The sequence below is a fragment of the Vitis riparia genome, chromosome 17 (assembly GCF_004353265.1).
Source record: "Vitis riparia cultivar Riparia Gloire de Montpellier isolate 1030 chromosome 17, EGFV_Vit.rip_1.0, whole genome shotgun sequence".
NCBI lineage: Eukaryota > Viridiplantae > Streptophyta > Magnoliopsida > Vitales > Vitaceae > Vitis > Vitis riparia.
Window position 1 is genome coordinate 12,432,244 of NC_048447.1, and position 16,906 is coordinate 12,449,149.

Genomic DNA, 16,906 nt, shown 5'->3' on the forward strand with positions numbered 1-16,906 from the left:
TTTATTTAATAAATTTATACTATGGTTTATTGTTGTTCTTCAAAAACAATTTTTAAAAACAAAGTAAGAAGTTTAATAATTTTTAAAAATAATTTGAAACTAAAAAATATATAATGACTATAAAAATTAATAGGCATAATTAATGTTTTAAATTTTTTAATAAATATTCCAATTTCTAATAATAATTTAAAATTCAAAAACTATTAATTAATTATAGATTAAATAAAAAAAATTCACAAATTAAAGAAAAAAAGCTTAGAATATCATGTCCTTAGTTGAATATTAAAGGTATGCATGTAATGAAAATTTTGATTCATTTATACCTTAAAAAATTAAACTTTGTTTGTTTTTAAAATTCATTTAAAATAAATTAGTTTTAAAAATTATTAATTTTACATTATTATTATTATTTATTTTTGACAAAATAAATCAATTATATTTTAATACGATACTAATATCCATATTTTTATAATATTTATAAAAATATGATTTATGATTTTATTATAATATTAATATTCAAATTTTATTAAAAACTATTTATTTTTAATTTATTTATAATTAAAAAATATTTTTATTTTTAATAAGACTTGAATTAAAGTTAGTTAATATTATATAAATTGAATTTACAATTTATTTTTTTAACATAATCTAAATAAAAAATTAAAAATAATAATAATTTAGTCAAAAAAAAGTCTTTGATTTTTTAATTTTTAAAAAAGTGTTTTTAAAAATAAATTATGCTTAAGAATCGCAATGCCCCTACTAAGAGATAAATTGAAATCCCACTTATAAGTGAAATTTTATTTCCTTTAAAATCATTTTTAATTCTATTCTCATCCTCACTTAAGTTATCCAAACATGGAAATGGATGAGAAGAGGAATGAGATCATCATTCCCACTTTCCATTCTCACATACCAAACATGACCTTAATTTATTTGAACAGAGAGCTATATCTTAGGAAGGCATTAGCACAAATGATTTAGTGGTTGGTGGTATTAACTCAATTTGGAGAACCTTAGGGTTCCATGGATCATGATTCAAATTCATTGACTAACATCTTATTTGTATTATAAAAAGTTAACATGCTTTCATAGCAACATTAATTAATTCATCATTTGTGTGGTCCTCTCTTCCATTTGATAACCTAGCTTTCATATTTAAGGACGAAAATATTAATTTTCATACACATACATATGTTGGTAGTTGGATTTTACGGATATATTAGACAAAATTTTAATAAAAAAATATCAATAAGACCAAAATTGATTAAAAATAGTCTCTTGCATTCGGATTTTGACCTATTCTTCAAATTATTATTAAAACCCTATCTTGAAACTATAATTTTAGAATAAACTTGAAAGTCACAGATTCACAATTCTATTTCAAGCTAATTAAAAAATAATATATACATATATATATATATATATATATATATATATATATATATATGAAAGAAACTATTTAGAACAATGGTTTTTCTAAAACTTATAAACCAAACAAAACATTGATTTTTAGGCATGTTATGAAACTTTTCTTTAAAATACTAATACCTATGTTATGTTGGATTAAACGGCTAATTTGATTCAAAATTCTTCCCCAATTTCCAATAAAACATTATCCCCGTAATGTGGGTGGTCATGGGTGACCTAACTTATTGGTCTAACAAAGGCCTAACCTTTCGATCTACCAAACTCGTTGCCTAACCAACTAACCTGACTAATATGTTGGCTGGCATGGCCCATGGGGTATTTAAAAGGTATGGGCTAGGCATTTGGCTAACATGAATATTTTTAAAAAGCTGCTCAAGTAGCTTTGAGGCATTCCTTTTTTCCTCCTCCCCACCATATGGAGGCATTCCCTTTTTCCTCCGCCTGGGTCTGGTGAGGATGCACCTGTCTTCTGTTAGAAATTCAAGGAGGTGGGTGACGATCTTTTCAAAATTGATGCATTTCATTCCATGGTTGGAAATGGATTAGTTCTCAACTTGGGCAAAGAGAAGATGTGCGCCATGTTCCCCTGTCATGGCAACCATAACCACAGGTTCCTTGTTTAAATATTCATTTTTCAAGTTTCCAAACTGTCGTCCACTGAACAACAACATCCTACCAAGCGAGCCAAGGGCCCCAAAATATGTCCTGAACCAATACCAGAGGATTTCATATCCATCACTTGTCTGCACAAGGGTCTGTACAACTTGGATGAGTTTGGCTATAATTTGCCATGCACAACTGCTGCCTTCTATATGTAAGTGCCTCTTTCGTTTGTTTTGCTATGCTTACATTTTGAAATGTAATGCCACAATGACTACTTGAAAATTGTAATTGTTTTGTTTGCTTTTCTATCTCACATTTTGAAAGGTAATATTCATTTTGCCCCATTGACTGCCTAAAAATTGTAATCGTTTTGTTTGCTTTCCTATACTCACATTTTGAAATGAATATACATTAACTGCTTGAAAATCGGAATCACTCCCTGATATGATTTAGTTTGAATTGTTAACCATAATCTTGGTCAGTCTAATTCTGTAACTGAATTTATGCAAGCGCATGAATCTGCTTGTTTTATTTTCTAAATAAGCTCATTCCTACTTTTGAACAAATCCGGCTTTAGTTTGCTATCAGTATGGAAGTCCTATGGCATTTCTAACTGGATTAGATTTGGTGAGGTGAGCTTGGCCTGGTTGTTGGATGGTGTGTAATCTTATTATGGGGAAGTGGATGGGAAGAAGACTTGCAAGGTTTAGATTGAAGGTGGGAGGTCCTTAAGGCTGGAAAAGTCGCTCTAACTAACGAGGAAGAAAGGTTGATTCAATGTTAAGCTAAATTTGCAGAGGCCAAGAGGTCTACATTGATTTTTCTACTGGAAGGGGGGTTGTCCACTTTAGCTAGGAAGCTTCAGGATCTTGGAGTGACTCTCTCCTTTCAAATCGCAAAGCAGAGTGCCGGTGTATGAGAATATGTTGGAAGGGTGCAGTAAGCTAGTTTTGTCTGAGGGAGGTCTTCTGCACAGATGGCTAAGAAGTTTTACAGTGTGATGGATGAGGCGGTTCGGTTTCAGCTAGGAGTCAAGGATGTGCAGCTTAGGGAGGAGCTTTTGAAGCGTTGTTTAGTGGAGAGAAGAGGGGATTTTTCTGATTCAGCTCCAGACTTACCCTCTTTGAAGAGGTGGGCTGCAAGGACCTGGAGCTTGAATGGTGGTATGAAGCTATCTTTGTTTGGGGATGCTCTCATTCTCTTTGATTTTGTAGAGGCCTTTGATATGGAGTTGGTGCTGATTAGAGGATCAATGAGGTATTAGAACAAAATGTGGCTGAAGGAGGAGGGTTTTAAAGACCCCCTTAAGGGATGATGGACATGTTGAATATTGAGTGCAGTTTGAGGCAATTGAGGTTTGGTTGATGCTGGTAATTGAATTTGAGAACTATCAATGTTAAATATGACGACTGTCTGGTTTCAGTCACTTGTTTCCAACATTGTAGTTTAGCATGAAACATAGGAGTCAAGGTCCTTTTTATTTCCAACTTCGAGTAGTCCATATGATCGAGTTTTTAAATGTTGCATCTTGTAAAACCTTTTCTGAAATACGTCATGGTTTGTGCTTAGAAATATGCAGACATTATAATAATTCGTTTCCTTTAATTGATTCAAGCCAGGATCATAGAAATAGAAGATTTAGAGGGTATTGGGTAAATCCACTAATTTCATTTAAGTCATTAAACATATTAAATGTGATAAAATAATATAAGAATTCTTAGACCTTGGTTAGGAAATCTTCTATTTTTTTTTTAATTAGAAGCTGAAGTCAAAATCAAAGTAATTATTTTCCTTATTTTCATGTTAAGTGTCTTTTTTTTTTCAAACATGAACTCATATTGAGCTTATAAGCTTTTAAACTTCTTAGTAGACATCAAATAGGACAATCATATTTCTTTCTTCGTCCTCTTGCAGTGATGTCATGATGATAGTTTTTGTGTCAAACCTGTTTTGTATATGCCTAGCTATTGTTGTTACTTGACAATGTTGCTACATAGAAGTCATGTTTCTTCAACTCATATGAACACTGATAATTTTAGACTCAAATGAGAAGGCTGCTGGGAATATTATAGTTTTTTTTCCCCACTTGTAGTTTCAGATCTGAAGCTTTGGTGCATAGAGCTCAATTCTAACTTCACGGATGGTCTGATTTCCAGGTTATAATATATTCATCCTCCCAATCAGAAGGACAATGGTAGTTCTTGAGGATCTAAGATGCATGTGTATGCTATGCTATGTTTTGTCCCTAAAAATCAGTCCAACAGTACGCAACCTTGGAGGATAGTATCTTAAAGCCCTCACCTATCACTAATCCAAGGTCTTTTAGTCTATGGGTCTAAAATCTTATTTGAGGAAAGGCTTTTGGTGATAAATTGGTAGTGAGAAGATTGTCATAAGATTCAGCATTTCTTATTTGAAAATGTATGTTATCATTTCAGTGAAAGTTAACTGCTTAAGATATGGATAAGCCCTTTAATTTATTTGAACAGGGGTTAATTTATTCTGGATAAATTATTCTTCAAAATACTAATACCTACGTTATGTTGGATTAAACGGCTAATTTCACCCAAAATTCTTCCCCAAATTCCGATAAAACATTATCCCTGCAATGTGGGTGGCCAAGGGTGACCTAACTTATTGGTCTAACAAACTTGTTGGCTAACATGGAGGAGTGGCTGGCCTAACCTTTTGGTCTACCAAACTTGTTGCCTAACTGACTATTTGGCCTACCAAACTTAAAAGGTACCGGCTAGGCATTTGGCTAACATGAATATTTTTAGAAAGGAGGCCTAGCTTTGCCTTGAGGAGTCGTGTAAATTCTTGCGAAATCTTATTGCCTTTGATGAGTGTCCTATGAAGCCTCGTCAAGAATCCCTTTCTCTTTGAAACAATTTGACAGGCTTTGTATTTGAATTATACTCATGGTTCCAAGTATCTGTCCAGATGAGTAACAACCCAGTCCCGACTTGGATGTGAGTCACTGACTTGCGTGTTGGACACAGTCTTCTGTGCCAATACTTCAAACCATGATTACATTTCAAATACAGCGTACCTAATAGGTTCAAAGAGAAAAAGAATACTGAATAAGCTTGTACAGGAAACTCCGCATAAATACGATTTCACAAGAATTTATAAGACTCAGCAAACACAAACTACTACTTAAATATCCCTGTTAGCCAAAAATTCAGCATGAATATAGATGCTAAGACTTACAAAGATGTTGGGAGGCTTCTAAGCAAATGCTCTTATCAGGGTACCAGTGTCTAAAAGGTTCATGAGATAAGTCTGCTGCTCCATATCTTAAGCAGTTAACTTTCACTGAAATGATAACATACATTTTTGAATAAGAAATGTTGAATCTTATGATAATCTTCTCATTACCAATTTCTCACCAAAAGCCTTTCCTCAAATAAGATTTTAGACCCATAGACTAAAAGATATTGGATTAGTGACAGGTGAGAGATTTAAGATACTATGGACAAAACATAGCATAGCATACACATGCATCTTAGATCCTCAAGAACTACCATTGTCCTTCTGATTGGGAGGATGAATATATTATAACCTGGAAATCAGACCATCCGTGAAGTTAGAATTGAGCTCTATGCACCAAAGCTTCAGATCTGAAACTACAAGTGGGGAAAAAACACTATAATATTCCCAGCAGCCTTCTCATTTGAGTCTAAAATTATCAGTGTTCATATGAGCTGAAGAAACATGACTTCTATGTAGCAACATTGTCAAGTAACAACAATAGCTAGGCATATACAAAACAGGTTTGGCACAAAAACTATCATCATGACACCACTGCAAGAGGACGAAGAAAGAAATATGATTGTCCTATTTGATGTCTACTAAGAAGTTTAAAAGCTTATAAGCTCAATATGAGTTCATGTTTGAAAAAAAAAAGACACTTAACGTGAAAATAAGGAAAATAATGACTTTGATTTTGACTTCAGCTTCTAATTAAAATAAATAAATAAATAAATAAAATAGAAGATTTCCTAACCAGGGTCTAAGAATTCTTATATTATTTTATCACATTTAATATGTTTAATGACTTAAATTAAATTAGTGGATTTACCCAATACCCTCTAAATCTTCTATTTCTATGATCCTGGCTTGAATCAATTAAAGGAAATGAATTATTACAATGTCTGCATATTTTGAAGTACAAACCATGACGTATTTTAGAAAAGGTTTTACAAGATGCAACATTTAAAAACTCGATCATTTGGACTACTCGAAATTGGAAATAAAAAGGACCTTGACTCCTATGTTTCATGCTAAACTATAATGTTGGAAACGAGTGACTGAAAACCAGACAGTCATCATATTTAACATTGATAGTTCTCAAATTCAATTACCAGCATCAACCAAACCTCAATTGCCTCAAACTGCACTCAATATTCAACATGTCAATACATGAGAAGCACACCAAGGTCTATATGCCTAGATTTTTTATCTTAATTTTGTTTTTTTCTTTGGTCACTTGCGTTTGCACCTTATTAAAATGCTGTAAATCACATGAGAGGAATATATAATTACCTATTAAATAGGCCTTGGACCAAATCAGCTAAAAGAGAAATAAGTTGGAAGTCCTTGAAGAAGTTTATGCCATACACAATTACTTAAATAGGAAAAAATATCTGAAATTCTCCAGGTAGACTAGAATTTCATGTTGAGAACCTTACCCAGTGGCTGATATGTTGTAGGAGTCTGCTCAAATTTAAGAATATTGTTCTCTTTTCGGACAGACTCTTCATGGAGCGCTGCTAAAGCAGCTCTTTTCCTTTGCCTCTGCTCTCGCCACTGCCTTAGTTGTTCCTCAATTGCTGCCTTAGCTTTCTCAGCCATCTCAGCCCTGCTCACTGCCTGCTCTGCCCGAGTCCTAAACTCAGCAATTCTCACCATTGCAAATTCCAACTCCTTCAGAACTTCCGCCTCATCCCTATTTTCAAATGTGGCCGATTGACTTAAATTTTCAGATAGCAATACTGGAATTTGATCCGCCTTCTTAGCCTTGCTAACCAATGATTCATATTCAATCACTGAAATTGTGATGTGGTCATCTTTTCTTGCTTTAGCTTCTTTATTGTATTCATCTTTTTGGGAAAGTTCTAAATCTTGAGAAGAGACTTCAAATTGGGGGTTGACAGAGACAGTCTCTCCAGTTATTTCTTTTGCTTCATCCACTCCTTGTTTTAGCCTTTGGCTCTCCTTCTTGGCTTCTCCTGCTTCTACTGCTAGTTGCTGGACTGCAAGATATAGCCCGGACTTAACACTCTCAGCCCTTGCTTCAGCTGCCTCTGCTGCTGCAATTCTTGACCTCCCTTTGTGAAGCTCAGATTTCAGAAGTGCTATTTCAACTTGAGCTTCATTCTCCCTTCCTCTAATCTCATCCACCTCAATTTTTGTCTTCTCTAATTCCCCTGTAAGCATCTCAACATCACAGTTTAAACGGCCTACCTCCTCATTTGCATTCTTAAGCTTTATTTTCAACTGATTAAGCTCCATTTCCAGTGAGTTAATGGATACTGCTTGTTCTGAGTTCTCTCTTTCCTGCCTTTCAAAATCTGATTTTAGCTGGTTTAAATTGTTAATAGCTTCAGAAGCAGCTTTTGCAGATAAACTGTGAAGTTCATTGGCTTCTTTAAGTTCAAATTGCAGGGTTTCAATAAATACCGATTTAGCCAGGAGCTCATTTTCCAGAAACTGCACTATCTCTGTTTGTTTCCTCAACTCTTCTAGTTGTTCCTGTGCTTGAGCCAAAGTTGCTGTCACTAACTGTAACTCTGCCTCTTTCTCAGATAGAACTGCAGAGTTCTCTTTCTCTGCTTCAATAGCAGCCAGCTTTGAATGAAGAATAGCTTCATTGAGCTCTGATACATGCTTTAGAAGCTCAGCTGTCTTGCCTCTTTCCATGTTGACAGCAGTTTGCATCAGCTCTGCTTGTGTCATAGCCTTGAATTCAGATTCTCTAGCATCAGCAAGTTCTGTTTCCACACGAAGTAACTCTTCTTGTGCAGTTTTCAACTCGCTTAAAACATGTGAAAGCTGCTCTCGAACCTTTGCAGTTTCCAACAATTGATCAGCCATCTCCTTCGTCTTGGTTTCAAGTTCATCTATCCGGGTTCTAGATTCTATGCATTCATTTATGTATTTATCTCTCTCAGCCTCGGAGCTCTTCAGCAAGGTGGAAAGCTCATCTGCTGCTTTCCGATAGTGATCCAGCTTAAGAAGGGCTTGCATGTGGGCAGAGTCCTTTGCCTCCAGTTGCACCTTGCAGTTGGCTAAGTCCTTTAGCAGACCTTCAAGCTCTTGTTCTTTCTCCAACTCTGGCTGGTGAAGGAAATAGGACACAACGAAAGGAATATCAAAACTATCCAATTTTACAGTAAATTCACGGTTTGGGACCTCCATCACAAGCCCCTCTACATAAGCAAGAGGGGTGCATACTGAACACGAATGGTTAATTAATATTCAACATTTGATGGCGTTTTCTTTAATGTCATTATACTGTTAGGATATAATAATGTCGAGATTAAGCCTAGGATGGGTCACTTGGATGATAGTAGTTAAATGTCATAAAAAGCTTAATCTACCCTCGTTTTCAAATGAGACTATCAAAACTTAATTCAAGAATTGGTATCAAAGTCAAGGGTCATGAGCTCACTCCACGGGAGCATTATGTTTGGAGAGGGATTGTTGGGGTTCACCGAAATGATGGTGTACCACAATCCAGGAGATACTCATATACCGTAATTCCTAATACTCTTCAAAATCATAAGACTTGTACTCTATCCAAAACCCAATTTGATTAGTATTGTAAAAGCTTTCTATTTCAATCGCACTCACATCACTGCTGGTGGGCCGGCTTCTTCTCTGATCAGTTTTCTCCTCAAACAAGGATAGAGCAACTTGGACTGATTCAATTGGTTTTGTATCGATCTCACCCATATCTTGCTGCCGAGAAAACAATTTTTCAATCATAATTGTCAAATTTCCAAACATAATCGAGGAAAAAAACAATCATGTATCAAAGGAGCCAAACATTTCAGAAAAGCGATGCTAGATACCATCATAATTTGATGATCAACATCCAAACATAACCTAGTAGCGAAAAAGAGAAATTTTGTTTCAAAAGAAAATCATATCTCTTCTCGTGCAGTTTCTCAGCTACCAAACAGGACCATTAGTACATTTTAAAAGGACAAGCTCCAGCAGAGAGACACACCTGAAATTTCCGAAAACCAAATGGACTCGCTCCAGCACGTAGAAAAGAGAATGAGCCTTCATTGAGTTGAGGATCATATTATCAAATGGACTCGCTTTGGTTTCTCGGAGGAGTCGAGGTGGAGTTTCGTCACAATCGAAGGCCGGCTCCTTGAAGAGATCGATGTTCGCAACACTAAGCCACATCACTTCCCTCAAATTTCAGAAAACCAAATTCCGGGAAAATCTTTGAATATTTGGGTCAAACTATGTACCGAGAACAGCTTGGAGTTACCGTACCTCCAAATTTCAACATATGGGATTGTTACATGTTTAAGGAATTAATATTGCTAGATTGACAATTTATAGGGCGATAAAGAGATCGACAATGTAGAATGAGATTTTATTATCCATATGAAGAGGAAGTTATGAAATTTTGATAGCATTTTTTTAAACTACTAATGTTACCATGGTATGAAAAATATGACTAGGGTATGAAAAACATGATCGAGTATAAAAAAATATGATAATAGTATGAAAAATGTGATATATATATATATATATATATAATATTATATAAAAAAAATTATGTACCAAAAAAAAATCAATGCACAAAAAATATAATAATAGTATGTTAATATATCTAATATATCAAAAAAAATGTGATCACATAAAATATGATAATAGTACAAAAAATGTAATTAATGTACAAAAAAATATGACCAATAAACAAAAATATTACTAGGGTACAAAATATATGACAATCATACTCGTATGTGACCAAGGTACAAATAGATCAAATTTTGCTACCACCCTCACATTTTTCATACCATTATCATATTTTTTATATTTTTGTTAGATTTTTTCTATAATTTCTTACATTATTTATATATTCACTCACATTATCCAAATTGTATCTTACATTGTTTTTATCCTTTCTTGTTACATTTTATGTTAATATTTAATTTTTGGTATAAAATATGTAAAAAAAAAGTTTTTAAAAACCATTATAGGTGAATTTTGAATCATACAACTCGATCAATCCAACCAAATTGGCAAATCTGATACTAATATAACTCGATCATTTGTACCATAGTCATATTCTTTGTACCTCATTTAACTTATTCCTATTTCAATCACATTTCTTATTTTGATCGACTTACCTAAACTTTGGTTACATCATTGGTACCTTCATCACATTATTTATTGTTTTATCATATTTTTGGTATTTTGATTACATTGTTCCGTAGATTAGTCATATGATTCACACATCAATCATATTTTTCACAACTATCATATTATTTATACCTAATTCACAATTTTTATACCTTGGTCTCGTATCATAATATTCATACCCATATCACGTTATTCATATTGCGATCACATTATTTATATCTTGATGGCTTTTTTTTTACCAAGGTTATATTATTCATACATTGGTCACATTATTCATACCTCAATCATATTTTTCCTAATTTGGCTACATTCTTTGTACCTTAGTTAAATTGGTTGTACCAAGGTCACATTTTAAAATTGATCAATACTTCGGTCTTCCCTGTTTTAGATATTTATCTTAGGTTGAATGAACATAAATATAACAAACTTATTAAAAAAGAAAGTTACAAAAATTAAAATTAAATAAATAAAAATATTAAAATTCAAATTTAATTTTTCAAATGAATAAAAATAAATTATAATAAAAAAGTAGTAGATATGAATATTAAATAGATTTTATAAAATATTTTATTTATTTTTAAATTTTATTTAACAGTATAATATTATGATATTAACCCTTTAATGTGATTCTAATTCATTAATCTATTTAATTTTAATTATAAAATATTATTTTTTATTTAGTTTTTTGTTTTCATTTATTTTTTTTCAAAGTATCGATTGATTTAATGATTTTAAGTCCTAATTATACTATGAGATAGAGGATAAATTAAACTTTTAAATTAACATTTATTTTGAATCTATTTAATTTTTTATTATAAAATATTTTTAATCTTTGTACCTTTTGATTGGAATATATAAAATTTTACTTTAATAAATTATTTAATTTTAAAAAATTATTCTTAATTAACAATATTATTTAATATCTATAACTTTATTATATATATATATATATATATAAGATAAATGGATTTTAAATGAGTTGATAAATGGGTCATTTTGACACCTTAAGCAAACAATTAATCGGGTGTTTGTTAAATCAACTTAATAACGTAAAGTAGCTTAACAATTTAATTTAAGTCATTAAATAAATTAAGTATATTTAATAAAATAAGTATCACTTAAAATCAAAAAGCTATTAAGTAATAAGTAAAAAGAACTAATTTATTCTTAAGTTTATATATTTATTTTACCTTTTTACCCTCATTTATTTTAATTACTTTCACGATCTCTCTTACTACTCCACAACTTCTACTATTATACGACATCTTTTACCCTAATTATAATTTATGAGAATAAACATGTTAATATAATGATTTATAATAATTTTAAGTTAATTTTATTAAATAATCTTAATATTTAAAATAAAAATAATAAATTTTAAGTTAATAACTTAAGTATGATTTGATTTAAAGTCAACTTAAGTTATTAAGTAATAAATATCGAGTTTTACCAAATACCCTCTAAGTTGAGTTCTTTCAAACTCATAATGAAAGACATGATTATATTCGATCAAAACTTAATAAAATTTATATTATTATAAAATATTATCCCATTATGTTAAAATTACCAATTTAATAGTTTTTTTTTATTAATTTGGTTTTACAAACAATAAGGAAAGAAAAGGAAAACTTATAAATTTAATTTTTACTTGATCCGAGAAAATATGTAATTGATGGATAATATGATCGCATTTTTCTCACATTTTAAATGATTCCAGCTCATGCTCATGCATTCGGTAGAAATGCAAAGCACCCTAAGAAATTGACATACTATAAAAGCTTTGTACCCAATAAAATAAATATATTAATTAATAAATATATATCCTTTTGAGGTGGAGCATGCCCTGGTCCACCACGTGAGCTGGCTTTACTTGTCTCATTAAAATATTGGGAAAATGTTTTTAATCATTTGTCTCCATCATTCAATTTTCATTGGACTTAGACAGACTAACGCCAAATCATTAACATATAATAAGAGAAAAATAATTGTAATATTATATTCCTTTATAATATAAAAAAATTGTTAAAAATATTTTTTTCAAATATTATAGGTTGCGAGGGAAAAAAGGTTATTAAATGCTGATAAATATGTAAAAATTATATGAAGTGGATAAAAATGCCGGGAATAATGAAAGATATTTGATGAATCGGAGGGACTCATGGTTTAAAGTGTAAATATAAAACTTAAGAATACTCGATGGTTTGATACTTACATTATATCTTTTTCTAAATATTTTTTAATTAAATAAAAAATCATTTATGAGTCATTTCAAAAAAGTTAATATATATTTTATTGCTCATAAACATTTTCTTATAAAAATTAGGTGCTTAATAAATTAATTCTTTTAAAAATAATTTTTAGAAAATGAAATTATTTGAAGTAATATCATTCCTGGTGAGTTACTTATTTTTTATTTAAATTTTATCCTTTTATTTATTTATATTGTTATTATTATTATTAAAAAAGAAAAAGGAAAGAAATCACATCCTTTTCATGCATTAATTTCTTGACATGATTGAAATTATATTTCCAAAATTAAAAAAAGAAAAAAAAGGAGAAACAATGGTTGGGAATGTTGCTGGTGTGCTGTCATTGTCTCTTTTCTGTTGCAACATAATCAAGCATTACCCTTTTCTTAAGTTTATTCCTAAAATTTTATATTAAAATTATTTTTTAATTCATTTTTAATACTGTACAAATAAATAAATAAAATGATAAAATTAAAATAATATCATTTTAATATAAAAAAAATGTATGAAATAAGGTGGAGAATTAATTTGGTGGTGGTTACTAAATATCAATCTAAGGAAAGAAAAATTGAGGGCATGTATTTAAGTGATCATGACAGCTAAACCTAAACGGTGTCGTTTCACCTAAATCATATTACAAGTTACAACTTGCAAGAGTCACACTGGACTTCATTACTACAAGTTAGAGTTTATCCTTATCTTCAAAATCAACGGCTGACAGTAGCAGTGATGGTCATGTGCATCACAGCTCACACTAGCTTTTCCTTTGTCGTCTGTTACGCGCCGATTTTTGGGTTCACTTGAATGTAGAGAGTTTTTGTTGTGGGTGGTGTTTGGCTGCAGAGAATCTTCTCTCTCGTGAGGGAAACAGGACCGCGGAGGAGAGAGAAGATGGAGAAAGCTCTGACGAAGGTGGGGAGCTTTTGGATTTCCAAGAAAGCCAAGGAGGAGATCTCCAACATTACTGAAGACCTGTCTGTACGTTCACATTCTCTCTTTTTCTATGTTATCTCTGTATGAACACACTGTTCCTGCGCCTATCCCTAGATCTTCCTTTTGTTCCATCTTTGTTCCAGTCACATTTCACATATGGGTGTCCCAAAAAATCTGGGTTTCTTGAGTTTTATCTTTTTATCCGCATAATGTTGATTGATTGAACTCTACCCAGTTCATGCTGTTCATATAATCTTTGTGTAGGTGTACAGTTTCTAGGAAAATGCAAGACTCAGGATCCGCATTTTTTTTTTCTTTGAACTTAGAGGAAAAGGGGAAAAAACCTGTAGGGGTTGATGGAGTGAGATGAGATTCTTTAGGTGTGCTTGTGTGTGCTGGTTGATAGAAAAGATTTGATGAATTGGAGTGGATGTTGTCAATGTAATGTAGATGCAAAGTTCTTTGGAAATTCTAAAGAGATTTGCAAGACGAGTAGTGATGTTCGGTCTGAAGGGCTATACAATTTTCTTGAATTGGAATTGGAGCTCAAATCCCGAGTACAGTGTTCGGTTTCCTTATAAAAGACTGGATTTGTATCTGCAAAACCAATTCTGCATAAATTGAAAATGCAATCTTTGTTAAGTTTTGTTGTTTTATAATGTTCATTTGATCTATCAGTGCTTAGTGTGGAAAAAACAGAGAGACTAAGAGGGACACAAAATGAATGCCATACAGATCTAATTGGTTCTGGTGCTGTGCTTCTATATGCAATGCTCTGTTCCTTTTTCCCTTTTGTAATTGTGTTTCATTTTTTCTAATTTGGTTGAACTTTGCTTATGATTGGTAGAACTTTCAACCTTTTACTTGTGTGACATTCTGTCGATTTATTTTATGTAGCAGGCCATAGGGAGGAAGGGAGAAAAGTGGGATAGTGGATAACAACAAAGAGATGCAGATGTGATGAAAAATAAACTGATTTTAATAGGGCTTGCCTTGGTTGGTTGGGTTTATAATTTGTCATCATATTTAAAAATTGCAGATTGAAAATAACACTATAAAATCTTGAACCCATTTAAATATGTTGGCAGATTGAGCTTAGGCTGAATCTTGAAGATTTTCCAAGTATATCTTCAAGTTGTGAAATTTGTTTATCCATTATTGGTCAGATCTTTCAGTATTCATGCTTATGAATACATGATTTCTGAGGATTTGATGGAGGATGAGACTTTGGATAGAGCTGGATGGCAAAAAGATGATCATATGGTCATCCTAGTAGTTGCAATTTAAGATGTTGTGTTGGGTTGAGATAAAGATATCAAACAGGTCTTTATTTTTTTAGGTAAGCAAACTGTTTTCTTTTACAGTAAACAAGGTTTCTTAATGTGGGGCTTGCTAAAAAATATCGTAGAACTATATTCTAACATTATAGGATTCAAAAGTGAGTCAAATGGATCTTGGAACCTCACCATACTGGAGCCATAGCCAAAATAGTTCAGGTGACCACTCGCATGATGTTATATGATTATAATGATATTATGATATATTGCCCTTAGATGCATATTCCTCATCAATTACATCTTGTAATTGTTTTCCCATTTAATGTGTTTGCTGAATAATTGAGCTGAACATTAAACTTACTATCTCATATGTAGTTTGGAAGTCTTGAAGTCCATCTTGATATGCTTCAGCATAGGTTTATTGCCGATTGAGAGGAATGTACAATTATTCAGACATGCAAATCAGAATATTATTTTAGGTGATCATACAACTGCAGGAAAACTTCTGAAATGATCTCTTTTGAAACCTTTGATTAGCATTCAATTTCTATTTTGCAATTGGTTGATCTGCCCATCTCAGAGATATGCATTGAAAAACAAAGCTGCATCGCTCTTGGGAATAGAATATTTATGTTCACTTGGCTCTTTTCTAAAAGTTGCTTATTGTTCCAGACTTTCTCGAACACTGTTGAAGAGAAGGCAAGATGGGTATTCAACAAGCTAAAAGGTATGCAGCTTATCTAACTGTAGTGTATTAGTTGGTTTTTAAGTGATAGTAGGGCAAGACCATGCTGCCATTCCATTGTGAAAGGTCCACGAATTCTTGGCAAACTCTGTTAAACAAAGGTGGTTTTTTTAGGTGTTGGCAATGTAAATCCACATGAGAAAGGGTATGAGTGCTGGCATAGGAATGGCAAAGAGTAGGTTGAGAACGTTTTCATTTCTCTTTTCATGCTCTTGTTATAAGTTCTTAACCATCCATCAATTTTTTTGTTCTGTGGTTTAAGTAAATGAGCAAGTTTCCTTGCTTTTATGTCCCTTATGCTTGAATTCTGTGGTTGTACCAATCAACTCATAAATTAAATGGATTTTTAAAGCCCCCATTAGGAGTGATTTTGAGGTTATTAGAAGCGTTTCCTAATGCTTGCTAGTGTTTCCTTCTAAAAATTAGGTGTTTGCCGAACTTTTGAACATTGCTTTTAAAAACCTGGAGAATCACTTGAACTGATTCATGGAAAATCACCTCTTAGGTGATTCTTCCAAAATGGCTTTAGAAAAATGCTACAAATTAAAAATTCTTTAACTAAAATGTACTCTCAAATGGGTTATTCAACTTTTCAAGCCAGTATTTGATTCCATAACATTTACATCTGCATAACAAACATGCATGCTTAAAAAGGTAGTTGACTAGCTCTCATGCGTTTCCCCTGTTCTAAAGGTAAGCCAGCAAAAGCCTTGCCGGATCTCCTCCGAGAGCACAACCTTCCACCAGGCCTCTTCCCCAGGAACATAACATGTTACGAATTTGATGAGTCAAGGTCCAAGCTGATCGTGTATTTGCCCTCTGCCTGCGAGGTCAGCTTCAAGGACTCGTCCATCATAAGATATGCCACTCGCGTCAAAGGAACATTGGCAAGGGGAAAGCTCACTGGAATAGAAGGAATGAAGACGAAGGTCCTAGTCTGGGTTAAAGTCACTGTTGTGAGTGTGGAGACCTACAAGTCTGATAAAGTGTGGTTCACAGCCGGTGTGAAGAAATCAAGACCCAAAGATGCTTATGAAATGACCCGCGATGCTGTTAAAATAGAAGAGTTTTGAGGTTTCGAGTATTTTGATATTCTTCTTGTTGTCAAGTTGTGCATGAGAGCTCAATTTATAGGTGCATCCATCCCTTCTCTGAATGCTGTTTGTATATGTTCTAACAGCTTTGGAAACAATAATCATTTCTGTTTCTGCTGGGAATCCATTTATCAATTCGATCCCTTCATTGAATTTGTCCATGGTTTGTTTATTCCGAAAATC

The 16,906-nt window shown here is 32.5% G+C and overlaps 2 protein-coding genes and 2 long non-coding RNA genes across 6 annotated transcripts; 3 read left to right on the plus strand and 1 right to left on the minus strand.

Annotated features, from left to right (window-relative positions):
* Positions 1–1,795: 1,795 nt before the first annotated feature.
* LOC117904272 lies at positions 1,796–9,683 on the plus strand. Of its 2 annotated transcripts, none has more exons than XR_004649570.1 (2): positions 1,796–2,245; positions 9,206–9,683. It is a non-coding gene; the product is annotated as an uncharacterized LOC117904272 (long non-coding RNA). The 2 variants fall into 2 exon arrangements; XR_004649569.1 differs by lacking the exon at positions 9,206–9,683 and adding an exon at positions 4,191–4,477.
* LOC117904266 (protein WEAK CHLOROPLAST MOVEMENT UNDER BLUE LIGHT 1-like) lies at positions 6,574–9,362 on the minus strand. 2 transcript variants are annotated; one of them, XM_034816790.1, is made up of 3 exons: positions 9,272–9,362; positions 8,893–9,000; positions 6,574–8,376 (listed from the first exon to the last, which is right to left on the minus strand). In XM_034816790.1, exons 2-3 carry the CDS (start codon positions 8,992–8,994, stop codon positions 6,703–6,705), a joined length of 1,776 nt encoding a protein of 591 aa, XP_034672681.1. In that variant the 5' UTR covers positions 8,995–9,000; positions 9,272–9,362; the 3' UTR covers positions 6,574–6,702. The 2 variants fall into 2 exon arrangements, with proteins under 2 accessions (XP_034672681.1, XP_034672680.1); XM_034816789.1 differs by lacking the exon at positions 9,272–9,362 and having other exon boundaries at positions 8,893–9,063.
* Positions 7,676–8,543, plus strand: LOC117904269. Its single transcript, XR_004649567.1, has 2 exons — positions 7,676–7,762; positions 7,845–8,543. It is a non-coding gene; the product is annotated as an uncharacterized LOC117904269 (long non-coding RNA).
* Positions 9,684–13,413: 3,730 nt separating the features above from the next.
* LOC117934388 (uncharacterized protein At5g01610-like) lies at positions 13,414–16,884 on the plus strand. The gene is made up of 3 exons (XM_034856041.1): positions 13,414–13,652; positions 15,557–15,611; positions 16,323–16,884. The coding sequence occupies exons 1-3, from the start codon at positions 13,566–13,568 to the stop codon at positions 16,700–16,702; spliced, it is 522 nt and encodes a 173-aa protein (XP_034711932.1). The 5' UTR covers positions 13,414–13,565; the 3' UTR covers positions 16,703–16,884.
* The last annotated feature ends 22 nt before the right edge of the window (positions 16,885–16,906 follow it).